Source organism: Arvicola amphibius, chromosome 5 (genome assembly GCF_903992535.2).
Source record: "Arvicola amphibius chromosome 5, mArvAmp1.2, whole genome shotgun sequence".
Lineage (NCBI taxonomy): Eukaryota > Metazoa > Chordata > Mammalia > Rodentia > Cricetidae > Arvicola > Arvicola amphibius.
In genome coordinates, this window is record NC_052051.1 from 132,502,925 (window position 1) to 132,524,390 (window position 21,466).

Genomic DNA, 21,466 nt, shown 5'->3' on the forward strand with positions numbered 1-21,466 from the left:
GGAGAAGACGGGAAGAGCCAGAAGTAAGGCAGAGAAGAATAAGACTGCCTCAACGACAGACTCCGAATACTCCCTACTCTTTCCTCGTTCTTCTTCTTCTTCTTCTTCTTCTTCTTCTTCTTCTTCTTCTTCTTCTTCTTCTTCTTCGTTTTGGGCAGTTAACTGTCCTTACCACAGCCATTGTGGTTGCCTAGCAACAATGGGCAGCAAAGCCATGCCAGGGATTCCAAATCTCTAAGGAATGAGGTTGGTTGGTGTCTGTCCATGGACAGAGAATCCCAACGGGCTTGGCTTAAGATGGGAGGATGTCACAGTAAGAAAGTTGTAATCCCAGACTTTGAAACCCCGGGGAGATGCAGGTGAGTCTTCAGTTCCTTCTGTCCAAAAATAATCCATGGAAATTTCTGGATGAAGTAACCTTCACTCCAGGCTTCAAAGATGATCTTTCTTTAAAGTCTGGGGGAAAACATCAAAGAAACTTTTCTTTCTTTTCCGACAAATGACCTTTTTCTATGGCCAATTCTGTCTTCCCAGATTCCAGGGCAAGGCCCGATGTACGATGTGTTTCAATAAGTGCTCTTGTCAAATGAGTAAAAATGTTCTTTGTGTACATTTGTCAAAATTAAAACTCGCCCATCCCTAGGGTACTGAAGCAGCCAGCATTCTTTCCAGAAGCCTAGAGAAACAGCACTACTCTCCCCACGCTCCAACTAGGATGCTCACAGATATGCCTGGGTGCTCCTTCTCAACCTGTTTCCCAAGTAGAAATTAGCAACCAACACAGGAATGGACATAGAGATTGATCTGCAGTCAATCACTAGAAAATTTACATATGGGCTTGGTACGCATTTCCCCTTCAAATATAGAAATAGCTTCTGTTTAAAATTGTCTTTTTATTTTTCGAGACAAGGTTTCTCTGTGTAGCTTTGGAGTCAGTCATGGAGCTCACTCTGTAGACCAGGCTGGCCTGGCTTGAACTCAGAGAGATCTGCCTGCCTCTGCCTCCCAAGTGCTGGGATTAAAGGCATGTGCCACCACCGTCCAGCTTTGTCTTTCAAATCTTGAGTGAGATAATTGTACCTTTTTTGTAGAAGTTGTCTCCTGAAGGGCAGTTTCCTGTGTGGGCTGTACAACTATAGCCCTGGCTTCTCCCTCGTTTAGCTTTAGACTGTGTCTTCCTTTCAGTGACTGTGTGAGCTTTGCTTTCTACTTTAGACCTGAGGTTCCTGACTAGAATGGAGAACTCACTATAGTCTTGTATTTTTATGTAAAAAGTCTTGTTTCAATGCGTAATCTACAAGCCTCCAAAGATGCCCCTCCTCCGTTTATTTTCCACTTTGAAACGATGAAACTTAGCAAGCATTTATTTTCTCTTCATTTCCCTGAAGAAATCGCCTAATGGATTGATATTTTGAGGTGCAGACAATTAGGAAGGTGGACAGTGTGTCCTGTGGTTAGCAACTGTGACACGAACAAGCCAGTGTGAAGCAACAGTGCCACTGGTCTCATTGCCAGGTGTCCTGTGGGCTTGTTCTCATATACAGAGCCAACTGTGGGGTGCAGGGACCATCAGGGCCTCTGGGGTGAAGACAGGGAAGTGTTCTGCTGCCATCCTTGATTTTCACCCAGGTGGGTTCAGTTTAACAGTTTCTCTTCTGAGCTGGTACAAACTGGTCTCCTGATTTTGCCTGCCATTCTCCTTTTCCCTCTTCCCATTCCCTGGAGACAGACCCTTTCCTGCAGTTTTTCAAACCAAATGGGAACTTGATTCTAACTTCTCCAAACAAAGGAGGGTGAGACCCGGGGTGCCTACAAATCCAAGGACCAGAAAAGCATCTTCTGAGGCTCTCCTGTGAGAATGGGGTGATCACCTGCTGTCCTGATAAACCAATTGTGTTAAAATCATGGATTCACATAGCCACCAATTACGACTCCAACAGAAAAAGCATGGAGGAAAAGCCTAGCAATCAGACATGTTGTATTAAATAAAAAGATATATTTATGCTCCGGTAAGGCATCGAGAGAAAATGAACTACTTCCAGCTACGCATATTTAATGAAGCTTTTTGGTTTTCCTGTGAATCCCGAAACAAGAAAACACAAAGATGAAAATGGACTCAGAAATATATTTGTTAATTCTACCTTGTTTTATCTCAAGGCTAATAGACTTGCTGAAGCTTTGTTTAATTATTATACATGTCTCCGGTGTGTATGCTGAGTTACTATGGTTACTCCGAGGCTATGACTCATGACCTTTAAATGTTATTGTCAGGTGGCCAAGGCTCTCTTGTTTTGAAGTCAGCAGTCTGGTTTCATGCTTTATGAAAATAGGGTGGGTTTTGTTGTACATGCATGGCTCATCAGAGTAAACCCATTGAGTATGTTCTGCTCACAAAAACTGAGCATGCTGTTGGGTAAATAGAGCACGGTACTTGCTCCTTATGAAGGTGTCACTGAGAAATTAAGAAAACATGGACACACATCTTTAAATGCAACAAGGGCTATAAAAGAGCTATCTAAAAACTGCTTGTGGAACACAAAGGGTCCAAGAGGCTCCTGGAAGAGGGAGTGTTGAGTGTGCTGTAACGAAATGACAAACCTTCAGCAAGACAAGAGAACTCAAACATCTTCTTAAGAAGAAATGGCGGAAGCTCGTAGTCTGGAACCATATGATATAGTTCCCGGGCCCCTGAGCCGGGTGAGGCACACTGCTCGAAGATGAGGAGAGACGAAAAGTGAGAATGCCTAGATTCCTTAAGTTCATGCAATGCTACGTGTTGACGTTCCCAACAGCTGTAAAGAAGAGGCTACTCTCCACTCCGCCAGATAGGAAGCACCCAAATACCATACTTTACTGGTGTTCGCATCATTCAAGAGAAGCAGTTGCGTTTCTTAGAACTCGCGTCTTCTCCCATTAAGTGAAAGTTGGATGAATTTTACCCATTAGTCACTGATTGCCTTGTGGACCTTTGTAAATGGTGCTAATATCTTTGAAATGTTAGACAAGTACGCAGCAAACGCTCACATAAATGTGAAACTGGAAAAAGGAGATTTACTTCTTAAGGTAGAAACCGAGCAGGCTGGCGTTCTAGAAGAAGGCTCGCCAGCTGGCAACTGTGCAATTGAATGTGCTAACCGCCGAAGCTTATGGAAGTGCTCATCTGCCCATTGATTCTTCCCACCTGTGTTGTGTTAACCAACCTTCCAGTCTCTGGCTCATCAATTGATTAGCATGTGCAAGATGCTAAATTTGATCCCCAGCACTTGAACACGTGGAACAGTTGCCAAGGACAGGATAACAAAGATAAGAGAAAATGGTATCCTGTATGTTTAAGGAATGTACCTGGCCCGTTGTTAGGGAACACACATAATAAGTAAACCATGTACAATGTCAGGCAGTGGTGACATCATCAGGGGACAATCAAGTGCAGTGAGGGGAGAGCTTTGACTGTAAATCGGATGCACATGGCCGGTCCAGGGAGACGATGATATTTGGGCAGAGACGGGAAGGAAAGAGCTATAAGGCACATGGATTTCGAAGGGTGAGGGATGCCTTGGGAGCCAGGTGAAGAAAATGTTTCTAAGAAGAGGCGATGGGTCGCGTGAAAAGCTGTTAAGGTGAATTGCTGCAGGACCACGGTGTAGATAGCAATGAGGGCAACTCTGGTGACATGCCACATCACCATGGATCGGTGCTAGGAAAAGCCTAATAGGAGTGGCTTTAGCGAAAGAATACGAAGAAAGGAAATTGGGGCAATGAAAAAGAATTTTTGCATTGAAGAAGGTTAGAAGTATCGAGTAGAAACTCAAGGCTCAAGCTAAAGCAAGTTACATATTTGTAAGCCCGGCGTCAGATGGGCAAGAGAGAGGAGATGAGAGAAAGGAAGAGAAGAGAGGAAGGGAGGGGCGACCACCCTGCCTGCTTTCCCACGGGGAGAATGCGCCTTCCTCCCTTTTCTTTTTTTAGTCGAAACAGGAGATTTGCAGGTTTTCAGAACAGATTGTACCGCTGTTCAGTCTGCTTATTCTCAAGGGAGCCTTTAAAGGCTGTTTTATCTTACAAGTTTACATTCTGCTTCTTTTACTTCCTTCTGAAACGTCCAGAACATTCGGGGGAAAAAACTCTAAATTTTTTTATTTTATAGTATAAAGACCTAGTCAGTGTGATCTCTCTCTCTCTCTCTCTCTCTCTCTCTCTCTCTCTCTCTCTCTCTCTCTCTCTCTCTGTGTGTGTGTGTGTAGCTGCCTAAAATAAGGTTTTGGAATTCTAAACTCCTACTCTCTTTCAGCATGTCATCCAGGTCGGCATGTAGGTCGATGTTTGGAAGTTGCCAGTCAGATATACGGCCACAAACCAGAACATCGGTAAGAAATAAACCTTGCCTGGTTTATTTTTTGTTTAAAAAATGTAATTTAATTTAATATTGAAGTTTCCTTGATAAAGTTCAGTTTTCATATCTTATTAGTACATATTTTTAAACAAATGGTAGAGTGGTCTTCCCCAAACGGGATAAATGGGACGTTTCTGGGGAAGAAGATGGGAGGAGAGATGGCAGCTAAAAGGGATGCGGTATGGGCTTTCCCATTTTAACACGTCATTGATGTCAGTCACGTTGTCTTTGTGGCCCTATGATAGCTTAGATGTCCTGGCTATTTCAAGCATGTGTTTATATATGAGGAAGTCCTGAGTTGAGACATGAGATAAATTCAACAGAACGTATTATTTGGTTTAGTTAAGCTTGGGTTTAAAAAGCATTCTATTCCAGTTTGGGTCTTGTTCAAAGCTATTGAAATAGCTGTTTCTGGCCTCTGAGGTCTTCCACGGTTCTGTTGTATACTGGGAGCACTGGCCCTTCTTCCCCAGCCCCATTATGTCCCTCTCTGGTCTTTGGATAAATCTAGGTGGTCATTGAGAAGTGGAAGCTGGGTGAGGCTTGGGGTTGGAGGTTAGAATGATGCTATTTTTATACAAGCATAAGAGTTTTCCATAAATTTCCCTCAGCCTCTCCTGGTTCATTTTTAGAACTTTCTAGACTCTACTCAAAGGCCTTCCTTAAACTACCTGAGCTCTGAGTTAGACAGGGCAGTGTAGTGTAAAAGTTTGTAAAACTGGGATTCAAAACATAGATCCAGGTTCAGTTTTCACCTCTAAGCTGTATGACTGTAGCCAGTTCTTTTCGTCTCTGTGAGCCTTACCTTTCACCCACAGCATTGCTGATAGTGTGGCTTGAGTAGTCAACTTCCGGTGAGATGGGCGGGACCTAGAAAACTACGAGCACTGTGGGATGTGGGATCACATTCTGCTCCTTCAGCCAATAGCCTTTAAGATACCAGCCCACTTGGGCGTGGTCTCTTATACTGTAAAAGCAGCTGTAAATGTGCACCTACTCTCTCTTGCTCCTGGCTCCCGCTTCTGGCTGCTAGACTCTGTTCCTGTTCACACAGAGGACAGTGATCTGTAAGTTTTCTCCTTAAGTAAATAACCCTTTTTATTATTCATAATTCTGAACTGGTTTGTCATTGTTTTGTGGCTTATGTCATCGTCTGTCACCTGAAGACATGAGGATGCTACTTAATTAACAGCGCTCAGCATGCTGCAGTGCAGATCAGGTGTCTGCCTCCTTCCTAGCGTGTACACTCTCAGGATTCTTCCTGTGGTCCTGCCCTCTTCCTAGCACCATGGCTTAGAACAGACAATTACCTTGAGAGATCTACATCTAGGACATCACCTTTGCACAAGTGATTAAGTTCATAAAATGCTGACCTCTGGGCCTGGAGGAATGATTCAGTGGTTAAGAGCATTTGCTACTCATGTAGAGGACTCTGGTTCAGTTTCCAGCATCCACATGGTGGCTCACAACCATCTGCAACTCCAGTTCTAAAGGATTTGATATTCTTTTCTGGACTATATAGGTACCAGGAATGTACATGGTACCCAGACATGCATATAGACTCTGCACTCATACACATGAAATAATAGTAAATGTATCTTTACAAAAACAGAATTAGCACACCTCTATTCTCTAGTGTAGTTATAGTCCCAGACAAACTGAGCATAGCTCTCAAATCTATAAACCATTTTTCAGAAGGAAGGATGTTGTTTGAAAAAATGTTAAGTGAAAACCCAACTCAACCCATTAAATGATTTTAATTAAAAATATAGTCTATCTACATTGTCTTTTTTTTAGCTAGGTAGAAGAAACCTAATAATGAATTTTGATTTTATTTAATGTAACAATTTATGAATATATGGCTGAAAATGTCTCCCCTATTGCCTTTCTGTTTGAAAGCAACCTCTGAGTCTGAGAAATGGGATAATTCATGGCCCCAATGTCTGTGAACACTGCCCTTCCCTCTAAATGTGTACATCTATCAGTATCTCCTTGGTAGCATCCATACTAATAGGGACAATGACCGCATTAGGATTCTGCCTGGGCCTCCCAATTAGCTTCCCAGAGTTCAGAATCTATCCCTTTCCATTTTAAAATTGACATGACTGGAATGTCTAGGACTTGGAGGAGCCAGCTCTGCTTTCCTTCCTGTCTTTTTACATCTCTAGAAGGTTACACCTTTAGCTGGAGGAAGTTGGGCTCAGAGACCACAGAGGCAATGGCGTATCCAGAGTTACTGCTGCCCCTTCTACTGCACAGTTCTGTTAAGTCATGGAAAGTTTAGGACAGAATACCTCAGATTACGTATGTAGCATGAGGCACAAAAAAACAAAACACGGGTAACATTCAGATGCATCTATTAAGTCATTCGTTTTAGTTTGGGCAGGGAAGAAGGTGATATGAAGGATAAAATCTTTTCAGTTGTGTGAGGTCCTCTTGGCCATGTAGGCATATCGGCACATACTCTACCTGTCGGTCACACTGACATGGACATGTGGCTCTTCTTTGCTTTAGGGGACTGTCCTTTTACAGATTTTTCCACATCCTTTGGTGATTATTTATTATTATTTATTAGTCCCTACGAATCTGTAACCCAGTTTCAGACATCTAAACGACTCTGTGTCAATTATCATTTGAAATAACAATTAAGGGCTAAGGTGCAGGCCTAGAGTTAGGTGTGCCCCCTCATACTGCTACAGTAGCACACGAATGGAGTCCAAGAATCATCGCCATTACGTTGGTGATTTTCTTTTTTATGCTGTTAACTATTAAGAAACGGTGATCTGGGGAGGCTCAAGGAGCTTACAGGTGTGAATGGTGAAGTAGAATGTGTTCGCATTTGATAGGGACATTCTAGGACAATCTGATGGGAGGTAGATTCATTTCTAGGCTACCAGGAGGCCACCATGTATCTCGAACTATTCCTTTGAGCCAGTTAGAGAAACAAGATGCTATGGAAAAGCAAGAGAAGTAAAATGTCTTTGCTCCATTTTATTACCTGACAGAAAACACAAGTATGTAAATTATCTTGTTTGAAGTTGTTTAGGAAATAAGAATTCTATCGTGCAGAGGGTTGGCCTAAAAATGATTGGGATTGTTCTTCTCCAGTTAGTCTTGAGAATCCTGGCAGTGGGGAATACTAACAGAGAGGCACACCCAGAAGCTAGAATGTGACCGTGGGTTTAGGCACACTAAGATTATCACAAAGCTATTCAAGTCCCAGCTGTAATTTAGTGACAACTTCATTAAAGAATTATTAGTTTAGTGTCAAAGACATAAGAGATCTTTGGGGTTTTTAATTTCTATGGTTGGGTTTACAAGATGACCTGAAGTTATCTAAAGGAACCTGCATTGAGTGAAGACAGGAAGAGGTGCTCTAAGTCATATCAAGTCGTTGGCTCTGGGCTTCCTGTAGCAGTTGGTCTGAGAGTGGCCGCAGCCAGTTTTCCACTTCCTCCAAATTTTCACATTCTACAACAGGCTTATAGAAGATCCCTCCCTGTGATGAGCAGAAGTTCAAATTATTAACGAATCAAGGTGTCAACAGGACGCTGCTCTCTGAAGGAACATGGCTCAAGGGGTTTTAAGTCCTTTTCATTCTTCAAATGAGAGCAACACAGACCTGTAGTTCTATGTACATTAAAATAGAAAGATTTGCCAGGATTCTAGAAAATGGGCTAGATTTCAAAGTTTGCCACTTTAATAAGGAAAAAGTAATAGCTCAGGACATTTGCTCTGTCTGCTTCCTTCCTCCCTTTCTCTCTCCCTTCCAGTTTCTCTTCCAGAGTCATAACGGTGAAATGTAAAGAGCACAGGTTTTGGTGCATAGTTGGCCATGTGAGGTCATCCTCTCAATTAGGATGGTAGAGCTGACCTTTAACCCTAAAACTCTTTTTCTAGTGAACCCCCCTTCTGCCCCCAGCATTTCCCGGAGCTTCATATACAGGAAGCTGCTCAGTAGGTACCTTTTCCATCAAACTCTTTGACTCAGAAAAAAAAAAAGTTATCTTGTGGTCCATTAGTCTTTCAGTATGTCAGCAGTACATTCTTACTGTGGTCTCAGATTCCTTTGTGTGGGATGTGCATCTGTGTTTGTCGTTTTGCCTGTCGACTGATGTTCGGGTTATTTCTAGGTTTGGGTTTTTGCAAATGACACTAGGGATGGTCATGGCTGGTTCTTTGTATGCACATATGGTTTCATTTCTTTGGGGTGAACTCCTAGGACTGGAATGGTTGAATCACATGGTGAGCATTCCAGTCTTTGTATGGAAATGATTCCCCGCCCCCCTCTTGGGCAAATACCTAGGAGTGGAATAGTTGAGTCAGATGATGTAGCTCTGGCTTATTTTGCTTAGCTGCTAAATTGTTTTGCAAAGCGGTTGCTGGCATTTTTGCACCTTCACCAGAGGCATGAGAAATTCCTATGCCTGTACATTGTTTCCAAATCCAGTAAAGTTAGCCCTTTTAATTTTTGTTTTTTAGATATTGAAATTATACCTCATTGTGGTTTTGAACTTGCATTTCCTTAAGTAACAAGTGATGTCAATCATTTTACATATCACCTTTCTCTCTGGCACTTAAACATTTTGTTCACTTGTATGTTGTATTGCTTGCTTCTCATCATTTGCTATTGAGAATTCTTTATTTTGTCATTCTGACAACTCTTTCTCCAGTCTTGGCTCATTTTCTTTGTTCAGTTAACAGTGTTTTCAGAAGAGCAGAAGTTTTCAATTTGGTGAATTCTAATTTAATAATGGCTACTTTCATGGCTCACGCTTTTGGTATCTCATCTAAAGAATCTTTGCCGAAAGGCACAGATATTTGTTCCCAAGATTTTGTCTAAGGGTTTCATAGTTTGGGGTTTTATAATTAGGTCTAAGATCCATTATGAGTTCATTTGTCTGATAGCTGAGTGTCTCTTCAGGAATTCCCTTCTGTTGGAAGCAGTTGCCTCAAGTTCAGACACAGGTTTCCTGTGACAACTTGATGCAGGGCCTCTGGGCTGTGGCTTGGACCATTCAGTCGTGACGGCCGACTTGCCAAGTGGCCCTTTGAAATGAGCTGGGACCCCATTGCCTTCTCTCCATCAGCACCATCTTCTATCAGACCTCTGTGGACAGATCTCTCTCTCTCTCTCTCTCTCTCTCTCTCTCTCTCTCTCTCTCTCTCTCTCTCTCTCTCTCTCTCTCCAGCTCAGTTTGTTTTGACCCTAACTTAACAAGGTCACAAAATCAAAGTTAGTGGTCAGCTAATGAGGGAGTTTTTGTGAGTGAAAATTCATAAGAAGAGTTAATGTCTTTTTAAAACTTTATTTTTACATACCAACCCCAGTTCCTCCTTCCTCTCCTCTTGCTCCTCCCCTTTCCCCCCACCCTACCCCATCTGTTCCTCTGAGAGGTTATGACCTCTCCTGGGAAGTCAACTAAGTCTGTCCCATCACCTTGTTGAAGCAGGACCAAATCTGTGGTCCCCCCCCCCATGCCTAGGCTGAGCAAGGTATCTCTCCATAGAGACCGGGCTCCATAAAGTCAGTTTATGCAGTAGGGTCAGATCCTGGTCCCACTGCCAGTGCCCCATACACTGCCCAAGCCACACCATTGTCACCTGCACTCAGGGGGCCTAGTTTGGTTCTATGCAGGCTTCCCAGTTGTCAGTCAGGAGTCAGTAATCTTCTACAAGTTTGGGTGCGCTGATTCTGTAGGTCTCCTCATCATGGTATCATGGTCTTGACTCCTTTGTTCATATTATCGCCCATCCCTCTCCGCCTGGAGCTCGGCCTGGTGGTGAGTTGTGGATCTCTGCATCTGCTTCCATCTGTTTCTGGAAGAGTTCTAGCTTCTCTGGGGTCGTGGACTGTAGGCTGGTTATCCTTGTCTAGGTGTGTGTGTCTGGTTTCCACTTATGACATACTATAGTTGTCTTTTCTGGTCTGGGTTACCTCACTCAGGATTTTTTTTTTTTCTGGTTCCATCCATTTGCTTGCAAATTTAAAGATGCCATTGTTCTTTGTTTGTTGTTTGTTTGTTTGTTTGTTTGTTTTCCGCCAAATAGTTTTCTGCTGTGTAAATGTACCACATTTTCTTTATCCATTTTTCTGTCGAGAGGCATTTGGATTGTTTCTGGATTGTGGGCAAGAGGGAAATCAGGAAGAGAAACGAACTCTTGTTAACCATTTAGAGAAGTCTTTTTAAATGTTTTAGTGAATAGCTTTGTAAACTTGAAGCAAATAAGATAGTTCATTAAAACAAGTCATGGTGATATTCCTATATTTGATCCAAAACATTTTCCCACAAAAGAACACAAATATACGCAGGGGAGTGAAAAAGGAGAGGTGTATTAGTTAGTTTTTGTCAGTAGACACAAGCTGGAGTTACCTGAAAAGAGGGATCCTCAGTTGAGGGGTTGCCCCCATCAGATTGGCCTGAATAACGATTAATGGGAGGCCCCACTCACTTTGAGCAGTCATCCTGAGCAGGAGCTGGTCCTATGTTATCCTAGAAGGGTAGCCAAGGAAACAAGTAAACACTGTTCCTCCTCCTAGGTTCCTGCTTGCATGTACTCATTCCCTGGCATCCTTCACCGAGAGACTATGGTTGGAACATGACAGCCAACTGGCTTCTGCTCACAGCAACAGAAAAGCAAGCAGGCAGAGGGTTGGGAAGCATGGTGGGGATTGCTTGACATGTATGCTGTCTCCATGTAGCCAGCAGAGGGTTAGGAAGCATGGTGGGGAATGCTTGACGTGTATGCTGTATCCATGTAGAACAGTACTCCTATGTAATATGCAACTGTGTACAATAAATAGATACAATGAAAACTTTCAAAAACTTCTTTAAAATCAACAAATAGCACATAAAACCCATCTTCTACCGCGAGAGACAATTGGAGTAGATGAGTGTTATTTCCTCCCCAGATCATGGAAGTGGGATGTTAGTTAGAGTTTCCAGTCATTGTTCCCTCTTCTGCATAGTGGCTTGCCCACTGAGTTCTTGTCATCTGAAAGCAGCTGGTTCACCACATTCGCTCCTATCCCTAGCTCCAGCCCTGTCCCCACAATTGTCTCACCTCACTGGGTCTAGATTCTGTAGCCTGGGTTCTATACAGAATGCACTACACAGCAATTTTGAATTCAGTAGTGCATAGAAAAGAAAGCATGACGGTATCTTTCGAATTGGTAGCTTCACCTTTGAGTTACTAGGAAGCAAGATTGAAATGCCAATTCATTTTGATTTAATTTAACATTAAAGCTTTGGAAGTTATCTATTACAAATGATCGATGTTTTAGTATTTTGTTTATCTAAGTAATGTATTTCCTCACCACAAAACCCATCCAAAGTCCTGGACAGAGGGGTTCAGAAGAGCGCTAAAGGCCCTTCTGGGCTGATGCTTCAGCTGAGCACCACTTCCAATAGCCACAGAGAAGAGGGGACAGATTGTCCATGAGAAGTGTTTCATCCAGCAGTCAGCATTGCTTCTGCCCCTGGGCTGGAGAATGAAATCACGTGGTCCAAAATTATATCACGGGGTGAAGACCAAAGATCGCATGGGGAGCCTGGGAGACATTCCAGCCATGTTTAGATGGACAGGAACTTCAACTCAAAACCAAGATAGATTTTTAGGACCAGAATTAAGCCTAAGAAAAGAAATACTGTTGAGAGACAAAGGAAAGAAGGAAGGAAGAAAAAAGAAAAAGGAGAGCATTAGCTTTCTCATTAGCATCTCATCTTAATAATAAGTTCTGTTTAATTTGGGAATCATGGCCGTGAAAAAGACAGTTTAAAATGAAGGCAGACAAAGAACTGGAAAGGAAATGCTCCTTCCTGGGCCTCTGGAGATGACCTATTTCATTGTTAATTTCTTTGGTAGAATGAATGTATAAGAACCAGGAGGTCCTGTCTTCACGCAAATATGTTTTCATTTTTTTTTAAATGTCAACAAGCAAAGAAATTTAGAAAACATGTGTCTTCGGAACAGATTGTTTACACATAGGATGTTTTTCAGAGTTCCCCCAGGAGGGTTCAGTGGAGCAAAGGACCTTTATAAATGGCAGCAGTGGATTGTCTGTGAAATTGTTCCGTCAGGTACCCAGGCCATATTTTCCCATCATTTGCTTCCTTCAAATGACAAAAAGTTCCAAAGAACTGGTATTATTTGGGGGTGAAGGACACTAATGTTGTCAAGTGCAGACGTGTTGTTTGCTGTGAAAGTGTTGAGACAGTGATAGGGACAGAAGTAGGGGGGAAGTTGCTTCTAGGGGGACTCAGGGTTCCTCTGTGTTAATGCTTTAGATAAGACCCAACTCCACATCTAACTTGCTCCTCTTCTGAAGCAGGCTGAGAAAGGGGAAGTGTCTTTGGGGACCGCAGAATCAGTCAACCTGATTTGAGAACACACTTCTGTTGCTGAAGAAAATTGAAAGTTGGGGCAAAGATTTTCTCAAGAGAGCCAATCCTCCCGAAGCAGAAGCATTAGGACATTATCCAACCCTGCTCTCCCGAAGGGGGCGAAGGGGGCGAGTGGCCTTTGGTGAGGAGCGTGGCAATCTTGATGAGAGGTTGTGAGAGAGCTGGGGAGCCCTGAGGCACACGGTTAAGGATAAGAGACTTCAAGGGAAGGCATAGACAGGGTCGCCCTCAGCCTCTGCAGACAGATGGGAGCGCATCGGCCTAATTTATCTTAATAAGTTAGTTAAATTGAAACTAGCTGCTGGCGATAAGAGCCAGGACCTCTCAATGAGAGCTGAGGTGTTTATGTTCAATCAGCTAACAGAGAAAATTGGCTAATTTAAAGCATGTTTAATAATTCTGATTAGCGAGCCGTTATCGCTACTCAGTGAGGGCTAAAGAAACGAAAGGATTCTCAAAGGTTGTCTAGTTGGTGGCTTCAAAGAGCTGACTTCTCCTCAAAGCTGTGCTCGAATGAACACATATGATGACAAGATAAGTTAGTTTCTGGAAATTCCACTCTCATTAAAGAAGAACCTCATCACTTTCCACCCCCTCAATCCATTTAAGGAGCAGTTAGAAATATTCAAAATAAGTGACAGAAAAGTTATTCATCTTATTTATTGCAATATAATACCATTAAATCTGAAGTTTTTATATACAGGACTAGAGAGATGGCTTGATGCTTAGGTGCAATTGCTGCTCTTGCAGAGGATCTGGTTGGGTTCCCAGCACTCAGGTGAGGTGGCTCCTTGTACCTTCAGCTCCAGGGCATCCACAGAGAAACGATACCAAGAACGTGCTCTCTTTCTGCCTCTCTCATTTTCACGGTACTGACATCCATTTTCTAAGAGTCTAGACTCTCATTCTCAACTTCCACCAGCAATGCTGACTGCTGGATGAAGCACTTCTCATGAAGCTGTGGGAAATTGTTAGTTCATTTTTAGCTTCTGGGACTTTGTTCTAGGCTAAACTAAAGACGCTTGATAAACGCCTGAATTATTCTTCTGAATATGTCATTCAGTACCTGCATCCCTCATTCTTTTCAGTTAGGGAAAAAAAAAAAACCCTTTCTTGATTGAGTCACAACTTCATACAAAGGGAAATTAAACTGTAAGGCATTTTTAAATTAAATGTGATCTGAAAGCATTCTTGGGATTAATACATTAATGGAATTAAGTCCTGTTTGCTCTTTGTTGCTTGGTTGCTTTTATTTGCCTCAAATGCTGTGACTCTGTAACAGCCTTCTTCCTGTAGGGGCCAGAACTACTTACAATCAATCATCTTGTAGTAGGTCCCTGTGGGGTTCATGACCTGAACCCCAGTGGGTCTCCTCTTCTGTGGAGAGTGGGTTGACTTCCACGGGTGTTCTGGCTGTCCTTTCCTGTTAAAAAAGACTGTAGAAAGAAAGTTATCCACAGTAATTTTTCTTGTTAAAGTGCCACGTGTCCTTCTGAGATTTCAAAGGTCCAAGTGGTAGAACTGGTTTGTGATTCAGAGCAAATGAAGAAAGCAAACTGTGGAGTGCATGCAGGTTTTCAAACCACTCAAGTTCTTATCCAGTGAGCTGGGCCGCCAGCACCAGTCTACCTGAGTCACATCAATCCTCCTCCTCCTCCTCCTCCTCCTCCTCATCATCATCATCATCATCATCTTCCTCCTCCCCCTCTGCTGCTGCTGCTGCTGCTGCTTCTTCTTCTTCTTCTTCTTCTTCTTCTTCTTCTTCTTCTTCTTCTTCTTCTTCTTCTTCTTCTTCTTCTTCTTCTTCTTCTTCTTCTTCTTCTTCTTCTTCTTCTTCTTCCTCCTCCTCCTCCTTTTTCTTTTTCCTCCTCCTCTTCCTTTTCTTCTTCCTCTTCCTCCTTCTCCTTCTTCTTCCTCCTCCTTCCTCCTCCTCCTCCTCCTTGTTATTCAGTCATTTCCAGAGGAATCTAGGGAAAAAATACTTCGATAAAGTAAAATTTAAACTTAGAACATCTGTGTCAAGTGAAAATTTTGGCATCCATTCATTATCAAAGATAGGGAAACTCTGTTACACACCCTCTTGACAAAACAGAAAAGTCTACATTCTTGTCCCCAAACAGCATGTGACATCACTTACTCTGTGTGAGAGTGTCCTTCTTTATTGCTTTTGTTTGGATTCATGAGTTGAGAAAATTCATAGAAAATGGTGATCTGGAGACTCAATGTCTATTTCACGTATATGGGTAATTCTACTCTTGGCATTGTTTTCTAAGCCTACCGCCATCCAGGAGAAACGAACTGTAAACTGTTCACGAAATTCAAACTCTTCTAGCTTAAATTCCCTGTTAACCAATTTCAAGTCTTAAAATGATTCATTTTATTTAGCCTAATATAGCCAAATTCCCTTCACTTCGACACATAATCAATAAAAAATATTAACAAGATACATTGCATTCTTGTGTGATGGACTAAGTTGCCAGAACCTAGAGAATATTTTCTACTTAAAACACATCTCAGGAAACAAAAAGAAAGAAAGAAAGAAAAAAGAAACGAGCAGTTTCAAGAATTGGAGAGCTGCATTTGGTCAGGGGCATTTTTGGGGAAATGGTGGCTGGTGTCAGGTGACCTCCACTTCCACATGCATCTTGTGGTTTTTCTAAAACTTTGGAGATATTTCCTTGGGCCAGTGCTCTTCCTTTGTGCACAACTTACAGGAAAGTTCTGGATTTCTTTTTTTTAAAAAGAACTGAACTGACGTCAACAGAATCTCAAGCAGATCAATAGAGTGGTGGCTCCCTGTTAATGCCTTTCTGGAGATGCCACACGCTGTTGGCAGTAGAGAGGAGCTGAAGATGAAGATGGTTTTAAACCCATTTCGATGAACTGCCTGTCTAGACTTCTCTATCATTTACATTTCTGTTTTCTTTTTGGTATATTTTAAAAGTCATATCGTTTACTTGTTGAGCATCTGGCTATAGTTTAAAAAGGTACTTTCTTAAACATTGCACCTGGTAATCTTCCAAAATTGCTTTTAAATAGAATTCTTAAACTGTAGGAATAAACAATACAGAAGGTGTACTTAAACACTTAAATAATACCATAGTTTATCAAACACACTTAAGAAATTTCAACTCTATTCCTTGCCTTATAAGAACACATGTTTTTGCTACATTATAAACGTGTTTTATGTAATTATTTATACAACTTTAGTAATGCAGTTTAGTGGCTGTAGGATCAGAACTGATTCTTTTTTTTTAAAAAAAAAAAACACTTTAGTTATATTTTATTTCATGTGTATGAGTGGTTTGCATGTGTGTACGTGCACCACCTGTGTGCCCGGTGCCTGCGGAGGTAGAAGAGGGAGTGAGTTCCCCTGAAGTGGAGTTCCGGGTGGTTGTGAGCCACCATGTGGTGCTTGTGACTAAACACCAGTTCTCTGCAGGAACAGCAACTGTTTCTCCAGCCCCAAACTAATTCTTTAGAAACACTAAAAGCATGGAAATATTTCTGCTTGTCTTTCCCTGTAGACTGTGTTCATTGCTGCTTGCAGTTCAGTAGTGGCTGTATCACCTACAATTTTAAAAGTCACATCCAAGGGATGTAGCAAAACCCAGACAATTTGGCATGGCCATTTATTTTTTTTTTCCACTTGTGAGATGCCCTTCATTTGTTGGTGTTGCGTAGAAGATAATCTGCTCGGCAATTCACATCATAGCTCAACTTCACACAGGCTACACGCTGAGTCTGGAAAATGTCTGACTGAGCTTCACAAGTCTGAAATGCTGGAAAAGGAACAGTTTGCTACAGTTTATCTTACGGAACAATCAAGGCAATTGGGAGCCCTCACCAGTTCGAAGGCAGTTTCAGCTGCAGTTGGGCTAGCAGGAATCGGGTAGAGCTCTTCTCGGTGTGCTGGAAAACACAGGCAGTGTTGGGCTAGCACACGCCAAGGGATCTAAAGTGACCTTGGTTTTGTTCTCAGTAAACTGACCTGGCCTCCTCAGGGTCACTTTTATCGTTCCCAGGGTTAGTGCACGCTAACCTTTTTATAATAAATTCATGACCACAGAAGACATCAGTCTGACAGACATGACACCTGGACCCCCACAGCCACCCTAGGCTTCCTCCTCTCCGTCCTTTATGTGCATCTGAAAACCGACTTTGATTGCAGGGCAGCTTTCGCAGGTCCAGCCAGTTCTTCAGCCACCACAGCCGTGTTCCCTCTGCCTTATGACATAGCCCTATTCAGGTCTGTCCCTACCAGCATCTGCCTGCCCCTGTGCATTCCAGAGTGCTGAATGGAAATTCTTCTTTTTATTTTATTTTTAAGATATGGCTGGAAATAATTAACAATGATATAAAATAACGCCAGAATCACCAAACAGAGAAATGTTTCCAACACAGGAAAAGTAAGGCCACCAAGATTCCAACTTCGTCTTAAATTTTTAAAAGGTACCAAAGAGCCTTATGAAAACAAACAAAAAAACCCCTGCAAGACAGAATTAAGTTTGTTTAATTTTTCTAAACAAATACATTGAAGCTTTGTTCTTTGTGATACTGCCAAGTCATGAAGTATCAATTTTTACAAATGTAACTGTTCAGAAAAGAAACAATGTTCTAATTGGGTCCATTGAACTCTTTGACACATGAAAGCTGGGGTCACATGAATTAAACAGCAAAGGGGGTGGTGCGAAAGCTCCTTTAAAAATAATATTTCTGCCTGTCTTCCTTGAGCACACATTTCCATCTTGCAGGATAGCTTCCCCCAGGTTGTCTTTGCACAGTTTCCTGAGAAACCTGATTCTTTGGCCCTGGCCCGCTGTTCGCTGTCTCTTCTCTCTACCTCCCCCATTTCCTTAGTTCGCCCAGAGAACATGTCAGTCAATCAGTCAATCAACCAACCAACCAATCAATCAATCAATCAATGAAGAAATGGGTTGAGGCTACTGGGTGACAGGAGAAGAGACAGGCTGTGTGTGTCCATCAGGTCTTAACTCCCCCCCCCCCCTCCAGCTGCAGTTTTAAACATTTGTTCCTCCATGGTGCTTTGCTTTTGCTGTCTGGGGAGGGTCAGATCACACAGGTTCTTGGTACCCTAATCACCACAGTCTGCGAGCCTTGTGTCCTTATAACCATCCCCTAGCCTCTGCTGGAGTTGTGAGCTCCAGAAGCTACATCCTAGAAACGCCAGCTTCAGGGCTTTCGTTATTAATGGTTAACCACCTCGCTTACCACTGTGGGTCACCATGGAAGTCCTGGCCTCTGTTTTCATGGATGAGAAACGGGAGTTCAAAACAATCCGTGACGCGAAGTCACACAAATGAGTGACACTTATTTCAAAGACCTCGCACTAGTCACATTTATCCTTGATAACAACAGGCTCCTTTTTGCTATAATGAAGAGGTCATGGGTTATTGAAGATAATCGGGTGTTCTGAAGGTTCGTTAGGAAAGTCAGAAAATCCAGCCTGGAAATTGTGTCCATTGCTCTGCAGTCTCATGACAAGCCTGCGACTTCAGCCTCTAGGCAGGCAGGGACAAAGCATTGTTTGTCACTTCGCCTGAGTATAGAATATACCCCAATGCTGATGCCGCTGCCACCTCTGGAAGCAGCATGCCCCTGCCTCGCTGACCGTCTTCTAGACTGCTTGCCATCTTTTCTCACATCCTATCCACACTGGAGTCTCAAGAGGATGTGTCTGACAGGGTGGATCCGTGTCACCCCGCTAGACCTTGCTGCAAAGGAAATTTGAGAGCTCTTAGCTTCTCCTTCAGAAACCTAGAATTAGTAGGATGAGAGACTCTCCAAATACATGGGGAGACAAAAGGTGGCCGAGCAGTATGGGGGATGGCCGCCTTGGGCTAAGGATGAGGGGACGCTAGAGCTTCGTTCCTGAAGCGAGGAAACTGAGGCTCACTCAGAAGCTACATTTGTGTGAGCTGTAGTTCCTGTTAGTATTCTTCTGCCTGCCCGTGGACTGGGAGACTTTGATAGAAGTGGAAATTTACAGAAAAAAAAAAAAAAAAAAAAAAAAAAAAAGAGGAGCTTTTGTGCCTGTCCTCTGCCTGCCTTATCAGCCTGGAATGCTCTATGGAAATTGTTGCTGAGCTTTTATCTGATACAAAAGGGTGCATAACCCATTTCTCCTTCTGATCTCGGTTTTGAAAAGGAGAGAGAGTCTGTTCAGATGCCAGGCTTGGGGGAAAAAAACTTTCTCATTATTCACCAAGTTCAACTAAGGATTTCCTTGCTGGGTTTGGGGAACAGCATCGTTGGAGTATGGACATTCTTATCAGTGCAGTTCACTTTCTTGAACGTTTTAAAATTGTTTGTATATTTGTAATCTAAACACCATTGGCAGAAAAACATTTGTCACCCTCTGAACACTGTCAGTATACCGAATATAGTAATTTATACAAAAAAACTAACTGGAAAGTTACAGGCATCTTGGGCACACAGTTGTATGACCTCACCTGCATAGTGACCTGACGAGTCTCCTTTCTATAGGCATGTCTATTTCCTCAAATAGTGACGTTTACTAGGGGAAATGAATTGCTGGTTAATATGCCCATGTACTCAAAATGTAAACTTTTATGTGATGTGTGAAAAAGATTCTGTCTCCCAAAGATCTTAACCATTCAAAGTGAATGATGTGTTTTGGATAATTTTAATTAGAGAAATCAAAATCCCCCTTACCCCCCCAAGAAAGAATATTTGATTTTTTTTCCTTTTAATCTTTTGTAGCTTTTATTGTGTTGCATCTTCTTTTTCTCTACTCGATTCTGACAGCAGTCTTTTGAAGTAGGTATAGGACAGTTGAATTTATTTTAAAACAGACTTCTCATGTTTTATGGGCTGGTGTTACAGGTCTGCTTTCATTTTCTTCCTGAATTATGTTAAATACGTACAGATGTTACCGTTGGGATTAGCTTTGAATTGACTAGCTCACCAGTGTTAATCAAAACTCTCACTGTCGCAAGTACCCTGAAATTTCTCATCATATAAAGTCAAAACTCCAGAGTCAGGAGGTGGTGGTGCACACCTTTAATCCCAGCACTTGGGAGGCAGAGGGAGGTGAATCTCGGAGAGTTCGAGGCCATCCTGGTCTAAAAAGTGAGTTCCAGGACAGCCAGGGTTATATAGAGAAACTCTGCCTTGGAAGTAGAAACTCCACACTCATTTAATAGCTACCTACTTGTCTCTGTGTCCTTTATATTTTGAATAAATGAAGTTTTCACTGGCAGGATATTTTGCTCTGTTTTATTCCTTGCCTCATGGTGAAGAGAACATAGCCCTACTAGGAAAGTCTTCAGTCTATGGACAACAAGATTGACATGGGTGATTGACAAGTTTTAGTTTTAAAAACCAAGCATGGTTTGGAAGGTGTGCTGTTTACTGAACAGAAAGAGAAAATTGTTTTCTTCTTTTGCTTGTGGGCCATTTCCTGCAGAAGAAAAGATTACTTGTTTACTCACCTGCATTATTTATAATTATATTACCAAAATCATATTGATTTGTTTGTCCAGAACTGTGTTTATTTTACATAAAAATTCAAAGCATATGAAATATAATATTCCTTTCGAACAAAGGGTTTATAATTAGCTCTGACACTGTAATGGAACTCATCCTAAAATTATATGCAAATGTGTGCATACATGTGATCCAAGTGGGTAGACCTTGAGGTCCACTTAAAGAAATTTGTCAGTTTCCTAAATCAAAATGGCAGAGCACTGTGTTAGACCACAGATGAATCCTTGAAATAGACCTAATGAAACACAATATGAATCCAGGTGTTCTTGCAGCCAGACCCTGTTTGTAACAATGTAAAGCATGGGAGGTAGGGACTATATACATTCCCTTCTGCTTTTGTTTGAGGTCAATGTTATTTGAGAGCAAACAGGAACAGGTTAGGGTGGCCGCTTACTGATTTAAATTTATATTACTTTTCAAAAAGTTTTTGAGCTTATGATTATATTTCTTCCTTCTCTTTCTCCTCTTCAAATTCTCCTATAGTACTCTCACTGATTGCCTTCAAATTCATGGTCTCATCTTTTGTTAGTTGTTGTTGCATGTATGTATGTGTCTGCATATTCAAGTATATTTCTACACAGAACCCCTGCTCAGTCCACATGGTGTTACTTGTATGTATGTTTTCAAGGTGGGTGATTTGGTATTGGATAACCAATTGGTGTGTTCTTCCCTGGGGAAACCAAGTCTTAATCAAAGAGAAGAAAAAAAATAGCCCAAAGGTACACAATGATATATTATGAATCACATAAAAGTGTTAGAGTAACCACTAACTTTGTCTTATTTTTATGGACAACCAAAGCCCAGAATTTATGTATGGACAGAACTTCTAAAGTAACAAGTTCGGTGTGAGTATCAATCATGCCTGACTTAGCAATTTCCCAACCGCTTAATATGTAATCTAAACTGGATTGGTTTTTGAGCAGAATTGAAAGAAGAATGAGTATACCAAGAATTTGGTGTAGGCCATTGTACTGGCTGGTTTAGTGTGCCAACGACACAAGCTATATCAGAGAGGAAGGAGCCTCAGCTGAGGAAATGCCTCCATGAGATCCAACTGGAAGGCATTTTCTCAATTCTCCCCATTCCTCAGTAGGGGAGGGTCCAGTCCACAGTGGGTGGTGCCATCCCTGGGCTGATGGTC

General features: G+C 42.1%; 1 protein-coding gene across 1 annotated transcript in view; it reads left to right on the plus strand.

Annotated features, from left to right (window-relative positions):
* The first annotated feature begins 241 nt into the window (after window positions 1–241).
* Ccdc192 (coiled-coil domain containing 192) overlaps window positions 242–21,466 on the plus strand; it is a 196,256-nt gene continuing 175,031 nt past the window's right edge. Inside the window, 3 exon segments of the mRNA XM_038331481.1 lie at window positions 242–292; window positions 295–359; window positions 4,313–4,364. Of these exon segments, the coding sequence (XP_038187409.1) occupies window positions 242–292; window positions 295–359; window positions 4,313–4,364 (168 nt within the window).